Source organism: Sapajus apella, unplaced genomic scaffold (genome assembly GCF_009761245.1).
Source record: "Sapajus apella isolate SASKATOON/1434 unplaced genomic scaffold, GSC_monkey_1.0 scaffold106, whole genome shotgun sequence".
NCBI classification, from domain to species: Eukaryota; Metazoa; Chordata; class Mammalia; order Primates; family Cebidae; genus Sapajus; species Sapajus apella.
The window spans coordinates 2,223,611-2,231,609 of NW_022437046.1; the positions used below are offsets into that span (position 1 = coordinate 2,223,611).

Below are 7,999 nucleotides of genomic sequence, written 5' to 3' on the forward strand. Positions count from 1 at the left end.
TCAAAAAAAAAGAAAAAAAGGCCAGATGCGGTGGCTCACACCTGTAATCCCAGCACTTTGGGAGGCCGAGGCAGGCGGATCACAAGGTCAGGAGTTCAAGAACAGCCTGGCCAACATGGTGGAACCCCGTCTCTACTAAAAATACCAAAAAATTGGCTACGCATGGTAGTGTGTGCCTATAATCCCAGCTACTCTGGAGGCTGAGGCAGGAGAATTGCTTGAACCGGGACTGAGAGGTGGAGGTTGCAGTGAGCCGAGATCCCGCCACTGCACTCCAGCCTGGGCTACAGAGCAAGACTTTGTCTCAAAAAAAATAAAGAAAAAAAAAAGAAATGAAAGAAAATACACTGTCTGGGCATGGTGGTATATGCCTGTAACCCCAGCACTTTGGGAGGCCAAGGAGGGAGAATCTCTGCCAGAGGGGGGCTCTGCCTTGGAGGTTTCATAACTGGCCAGTCCCCCTCACACCTCCCATCTGAGGCCCACTTTGCACAGCTCATCCATTGCTCTGGCTTCTATATTTATTTATTTCTCACAGAGGGTAAGCTCATTCCCCACTTCTGTGCCCTTGCCCACACTGGGCCTCCTGCCTGGGACGTCCTCTTCAGCCTTGCTGTGTGTCCAGTTCTCTGTAGCCCTTCAGTGCCCAGCAGTGGACATGCTTTCTCCAGGAGCTTTGTGGGTTACTCTCCCAGGTGCACCCATGACCCCTCAGACCTGTGATCGCTCCCTCCTGGGCCCCACCCCCTCCTCTAGGCCTAGCCAGGTCCATGGGCAAATCTAAGGCCTGGTGAGAGCAGGGCAGTTCCTTTGCTCCAATTCAGTCATCCTGAGGTTCTTTGAAGTTCCAAGCCCTAGGATGCTGTGGTTTCAAGGTTTTGAGAGTCCTCAAACCTAGACTCTGTTAGGAAGGCAAAGAACTAAAAGGCCGGTGGCTAGTGGGTGCTCAGTGGTTGCTGAGGTGCCAGGCCAGGCCTCTTGTATGTCCTTGAAGAGGGGAAGAAGGGGCAGCTGGCCTTAGTTTTTTTCTCCATCCGTCAGGTGGAGCCCCATGAGCCTTCCCTTACCCTCTGAGGTTAGTCCAAGTGCCCTTATCTGAGCAGAGCGGTGGGATTAGGGGTCTCCAGATCTGCACGTCTGGGTCCTCTGGATGAGGCATGATAGGGACAGCTTTGTATTTCATCCAGGTGGCAGGAACTGAGACCACTTAGGCGTCTAGCCCAAGTCCTGCCCTGGTTTTGATACCCCCAAGGAGCCCTCAGAGCCATTCCCATTCCTGGGACAGTGACCTGCCCTGCTGGGAGTGGCTATGGGAGGTTGTTCTGGGGACCCAGCAAAGGACTGGCTGCTGAGTTGAAGGCCACCTTGCTCTCCTGAGCCTCAGCACAGCTCACATCCGATCAGGAGGTCCACAGTCAGCCAGCGGAAGCGACCCCTTAGCACAGGCCTGAGTAAGCAGTAGGTGCTCAATCTGTGCACAACTGACCAAGTGTTTACCGGAAATTCAAATCTGATTTTTCTCAGTGTGATCCAAACTTTGGGTTCCCACCCTGTTCCTCAGTCCCGTTGCTGGGAAAAAATGGCTTTGGGGAGAGATCAGTGCCTTTTTTATTTGTTTGTTTGTTTTTTGAGACGGAGTCTCACTCTGTCACCCAGGCTGGAGTGCAATGGCACAATCTCAGCTCACCGCAACCTTCACCTCCCGGGTTCAAGCAATTGTTCTGCCTCAGCCTCCTGAGCAGCTCGGATTATAGGCACGTACCGCCACACCTGGCTAATTTTTGTATTTTTGGTACAGACAGGGTTTCACCATGTTGGTCAGCCTGATCTCAAACTCCTGACCTTGTGATCCACCTGCCTTGGTCTCCCAAAGTGCTGGGATTACAGGCGTGAGCCACGGCACCCGGCCGACATCGGTGCCTTTAAGGGCACCTTCAGCTCTGATGCTGTCAGGCTCTAGGATTCTCTTCAGCACCTCCCAGGGTAGATGAGCCACCCTGAGTGGCACTTCATCCTCCCAGCACACTGGTGGTCAGTATGACCATATTCTACCAAGGAGGCTCAGAGAAGGGAGGGGCTTATCTCAGACAGTGACTGGGGGCAAAGGTAGAGTAAGAACCTGGGCTTCGAATTCCCAGTGCACCATTCTTTCCCCATGCCATCCTCCCCTGCCACCTGCCATGCTGCCTCAGCTTCTCCAAACCAAAGCCCACTTCCTCCAAGTTGCCCTCCTGGAATGCTGCCTCCACCCCTGGAGCTGACCTCCCCAGGACAGTGAGGAGCCACATCTCCTACTCTGGTGCTGCTAACAGCTGTGAGGCCAGTTTGGTGGTGAAGAGGGTCTGGGGAGCATCTGGCACAGGCCCCCGGGTTCTCAGGGGCTTCACATCTATCTCCACTGCCCACGTCCATCACTCGTTACGTGCTCTGCACCTGCCATGTGGGAGGGGCGTCACCGCGAAATGGGGGAGCGTGGGAGGATCTGGTGACACAGAGTAGGTACTTGATAAATGTGTGTGGAGAAAAGGAGAAGAGGGAAGGAGGGAGGGAGAGGGCGGCTGAGTAAGTTGGTGTCTTAGTGGATTGCCACATGGAGCGTTGGAAATAGATGCTCGGTGCTGGAAAGATGGGTAGACGGACAAGTTGGTGAGTGAGCTGTTGAATGAGGGAAGGAAGGCTGGATGAAGGAGCGAGTGCCTGGGAGGAGGAATGTTCACCCCGTGGCTCTGAGTGTTACAGCTAAAGGAGGATAGCTCTCTAATCCCTGCCCTACCCATTTGACAACTGAGAAGACCGAGAGAGGGCTGGGCAGAAAGAAAACTGCGGTTCTGTGGGCTGGCAGCCTCTGGTTCTCCCCTACCCCCCTTCCTCTACCCCCATCCCCCGCTTTCCCCTGCTGGGGTTGGGGAATGTTCTGGGAAGGACGCCCTTTTTCCACCTCCTTGCTCCTTTAAACCCAGTTTCCGCCAGGCACTAGGCGTGGTGTTGGGGATGGGAGGGAGCCGGTGACCCCCACAGGGGCTCTTTTAGTCAGAGACAGCCCTGCCAGGAAACAGAGGAAGCTGCTCACCCTGTCAGAGGAGTTGCAGCGTGGCCGAGGCAGGAGAGTGGGGACCTCAGCTCTGGCTTCCCTTTCCCCAACACACTTGGGACCACCAGCGTGCTGCAGGGACAGGAGGCTGCCTGTGAGTGTGGGTGCGTCTTGGGGCCATGGGTCAGTGCAGGGGTTGGGGGTGGGGGGCGGCTGCACACAGGGAACTGTGACTGAGGGCGGGCTGGGGTCAGCGCTGACCTAAACGAGGCCCACAGAATTGGGGGGCCCCAGAGGAAGGGAGAAAAGGCCCAGAAAGGAAGAAGCAAGGTGAGCTCTGAAGCTAGATAGACACAGGATTTTGATGAATGCAGATGAGTTGAATCGCACTTTGTGTGAAGGGAACAGTGGAGCTGGAGGCTGGAGAGGGAGTCCGGCTCTCTGGCTGCCACTGGCTGTGTGGCCGTCTCCATGTCTTGGGGATGTGATGAGAGGGGAAGGGGCAAGGGTGGAGGGAGGAGCAGAGTGGCCCTGACATACTTCGGACAGGGCTGGAGGGCTTGGCGGGGCCTTGAATGTCAGGAAAAGGGTTTGGGCTTTTCCCCAGAGGGCAGAGGGATGCAAAGAAGGGTGTAGTCAGAGCGAGTTGTTGGCAAACCCCCCACCACGGGGAGAGTCCAGCCCAGGAAGAGGCTGGGGTCTGTTCCGATCCCGGACTTAGGACCCAAGAGCTGGTGAGTGATGTGAGAGCTAAGATCAGCTGCTGCCTGGAGGTGAGAACCAAGCAAATCCCCCTCGAGGCCAGCCCCCGGCCCGGAACTGGGAGAACAGCTCAGCTCTTCTAGGCCCTCAAAAGCAGACCAGGGAGCTGGGGCGACAGCCAGGCCAGTCTTTCCTGACACAGCCCTGAAGGTTTGCCCAGAAAGCTGTGCCCCGGATCCCCTCCTGCAGGCCCCTGCCTCCCTCCAAGAGGGAAGGGAGGTGGTCCCAGGAGGATCAGTCTCGCCGGCTCGTGGGAGAGGCAGACTGCAGTCCCCAGGCATCTAAGACAGAGGATTGTCCCTGGGGGTGGGATCTGAGGGTGAGGGCCACCCAAAGGAAGGTTGAAGGACACAGCACCCCTCTAACACCTCTTCTCCTCAAAACCCTCTTCCCTTGCAGACTGGTCTCCTCCGACTCTGTGAGGAGAGAGGCAGGGAGGCCAGAGGCTGCCTCTTGAAGGTCAGCCCCACGGAACCAGCAATTTTCTTTCTCCTCAGATTTCTTTGTCAGACCCTGTGTGAGAGCACACCAGTCTGCAAGGACAGAGGGTTATGGTGAGGAGGAGAACATGGTAGAAGGGCGCTGTGTCCCTCAGCCTTCCTCCTCACCCAGGCTGTCCTTACACCCTTCTCCACCCATGGAAATCCTCCTAAACACCTGGACCTTGCTCTGTCTTTCATTCTGCTCTGAAAAGTCTCTTCCATCCAGTGGCTCACACTGGTCTCCTCCATCAGACTAGCATATCTGTATCTGTATTCCTGTATCTCCATGTCCACCTTTACACTACACCTTCATGTATCTAGCTGGCAGGGTGGACTCAGTGAATGCCTGCCATGTGAAAACAAAAGAATGAACACGGGAATGAGAATGGCCTGAACCAATGAATGAAGAGATGAGTGGACGTTCTCTGCTTGTGTTAATCCTGGCTTCCTGGGCTCTGCTATGGGGGAGCTAGTGTGTTTCTTCCTCTGACCTCCCCGTGGTACCTACCTTGTCCTAGCTGGGCACCCAGCACTCCTAGCATATGGGCTAAAGCCCCACAAAGAATCTTTGATAACTGAAGGTGGCATGGAGTATGGGATGCAGACTACAGAATTCAACATTATCATTTTGCACAGAATTGGGGTAAAATAGCTTCACCAAAATGAAACTGTAATTTGGGAGGCATGTATTTTTCTCTGATATAACTTTTAAAAATCCCATAACCTTACTTAGTAGGTATATTAAGAACAGCAAACACTTGGCCCTATGCCAGGCACTGATCTTCACAACAATCTTATAAGGCAGGTACTATCTCATCTCATTTTACAGGTGGGGAATCTGGTGGACTGAGGTTAACTAGTGTGCTCAAACCACATAGCTCATCCATGGCATAGCTGGGACTTGAACCTGAGCATCTGGATCAGAATCCATATACTTTGCCTGAACTCTTTACCACCTACTGAGTGCATCTGCAGGACTTCATATTTTTTCTGGGCCTCAGTTTTTCCCATCTGTAAAATGGGAAAAGAGGAGGATTAGACTCACTATCTCAAAGGCCCATTGGATTTAAGTTGCAAATTTTCTCTAGACACCAGTAATATGACAATGTCAGTTTAGAGGTGAATGTCTAGGAGTCAGACTTACCCCAGCAGGAAACCCCTTAGGGTATTTGTGCCACTGGCTCTCCCAAAACCCAGACTGAAAGAATGAGAGGAGGGACAAGATGTAGAATGCAATGGCATGGCATTTATTGAGCACTACCGAATGTCATCACTGCACATGTCACTGATGAGGACACTGTGATATGCCCCGCCTCACACAGCACGGAAGTGGGGGAGCAACATTTCAACCCAGGCCTGCCTAGCTCTGAAGTTGGCCAGGTAACCTACACGTCCCATGTCTGTGGGCTACACTAAGCTGCCTCTTCTGGACTGAGGAGCTGGGCTCTGGTTCTGACTCTGCTCTGACTCACGAAGAAAGAAGGAGCAGTCCCTGCCACTCACTGTGTCCGGATAAACAAATGACACGATCCCTCGCCCATCCGCCTTCAGAGACACTGTTTTCATTCTGGGCGCCAGGGGGCGCTGTGGTGTTAGAGGCTCTGCTAAACCCACCTTTGTAGCCTCAAGTGGAAAGATACAGTAGGGAACCGGGAATCACCTCCTTCCCTATTTTACAGATAACAAGACGTCTGCCAGAAGGACCATGTCTTTGGAAGGTGGAGTTCAGGCTGAGGAGATGGGTGCTGTCCTCAGTGAGCTCCTGGTGTGTGGACCCTTCATATTGGTTAACTAAGAGTTATCAGGGCCCTTTCTGCTCCAGACCCTGGGCTAAGACACAGAGAGACACGGGACATGGCCCCTCTCCTCAAGCGAGTCCTGGACTGTGAGAAGCACACAGATCCACCGTGACCAGTCTCCACACCTCAGGGAGCCCGGGGCAGCCCTGCACAGCATGATTTAGCGCTTATAACCTCATGACATCCCTGAGAGGCAGGCACCACATTCCCCCGTTTCTCCGATGAAATGAAATCACCACCTCAAGGTCACATAGCAAATGCATAGCAGAGTTGGGATTCAAACCCAAGTCCATCAATCTCCACTAACAGAGAAAGACATATGACCAGGGCTTTGAAGGATGAATAGAAGTTCACTAGGAAGGCTGAAGGAAAATGAGTACTATAGAAACGCAGTGAATCAGATTTCTCCCAAGCATGAGCTTTATTGTATCCCAAGTTTTCTCTAAGTGAGGTCTGTGTGGGGCTTCCACAGGGTGGTTAGAGTAGCAGAGTTGACAGAGTTGGTGCCCTCACTGTTCAGACAGGGAAATCAAGGCTCAAGTAGGGGCAGGGCCTGCTGGGTGGTGAGTGAGTACATCACTGACAGGCTGTGTATTGCTTTCCTAGCCTCTCTGAACGTAGGAAATCCAGCTGGGCAGCCATGGAGCGGGACAATGGCACAGGCCAGGCTCTGGGCTTGCCACCCACCACCTGTGTCTTCCGTGAGAACTTCAAGCAACTGCTGCTGCCACCTGTGTATTCGGCCGTGCTGGCGGCTGGCCTGCCACTGAACCTCTGCGTCATTGCCCAGATCTGCATGTCCCGCCGGGCCCTGACCCGCACGGCCGTGTACACCTTAAACCTCGCCCTGGCCGACCTACTGTATGCCTGCTCCCTGCCCCTGCTCATCTACAACTACGCCCAAGGTGACCACTGGCCCTTTGGTGACTTCGCCTGCCGCCTGGTCCGCTTCCTCTTCTACGCCAACCTGCACGGCAGCATCCTCTTCCTCACCTGCATCAGCTTCCAGCGCTACCTGGGCATCTGCCACCCACTGGCGCCCTGGCACAAACGTGGGGGCCGCCGGGCCGCCTGGCTAGTATGTGTAGCCGTGTGGCTGGCTGTGACAGCCCAGTGCCTGCCCACAGCCATCTTTGCTGCCACAGGCATCCAGCGTAACCGCACTGTTTGCTATGACCTCAGCCCGCCCAACCTGGCCACCAACTACATGCCCTATGGCATGGCTCTCACTGTCATTGGCTTCCTGCTGCCCTTTGCTGCCCTGCTGGCCTGCTACTGTCTCCTGGCTCGCCGCCTGTGCCGCCAGGATGGCCCGGCAGGGCCTGTAGCCCAGGAGCGGCGTGGCAAGGCGGCTCGTATGGCAGTGGTGGTGGCCGCTGCCTTTGCCATCAGCTTCCTGCCTTTTCACATCACCAAGACAGCCTACCTGGCGGTGCGCTCGGCACCGGGCGTCTCCTGCCCTGTGCTGGAGGCCTTTGCAGCAGCCTACAAAGGCACGCGGCCATTTGCCAGCGCCAACAGTGTGCTGGACCCCATCCTCTTCTACTTCACCCAGAAGAAGTTCCGCCGGCGGCCACATGAGCTCCTACAGAAACTCACAGCCAAATGGCAGAGGCGGGGTTGCTGAGTCCTCCAGGGCCTGGGCAGCCTTTATGTTTGCCATTGTGGCTGGGGCTCTGGGAGCCCCACCAACCCCAAACCATGCAGAGAATTAGAGCTCAACTCAGCTGGGCATGGAGTAAAGTCCCTCACAGGACCCAGAAACTCACCAACAACTATTTATTCAGCCCTTCTCTGGCCCAGGCCCTGTGGGCATGGAGATGATCAGGCCTGAGCCTGGCTCTTGAGAGGTCCTGGTCAGCCGTGGAGAGCTGGGGATACCACGTTAAGGTGCTCACAAAAATACAGTGTGACATGTACTGTCA

The 7,999-nt window shown here is 54.8% G+C and overlaps 1 protein-coding gene across 3 annotated transcripts in view; it reads left to right on the plus strand.

The window, feature by feature from the left end:
- P2RY6 (pyrimidinergic receptor P2Y6) overlaps positions 1 to 7,999 on the plus strand; it is a 29,616-nt gene extending 21,617 nt beyond the window's left edge. Inside the window, exons 1-3 of one of the 3 annotated variants that reach the window (XM_032259001.1) lie at positions 1,880 to 2,331; positions 5,955 to 6,040; positions 6,681 to 7,999. In XM_032259001.1, the coding sequence (XP_032114892.1) occupies positions 6,715 to 7,701 (987 nt within the window). In that variant the 5' untranslated portion in view covers positions 1,880 to 2,331; positions 5,955 to 6,040; positions 6,681 to 6,714 and the 3' untranslated portion in view covers positions 7,702 to 7,999. Of the gene's footprint in view, positions 1 to 1,879; positions 2,332 to 5,954; positions 6,041 to 6,680 lie in introns of those variants that run through there. The other 2 variants (XM_032259000.1, XM_032259002.1) reach the window with 2 other exon arrangements.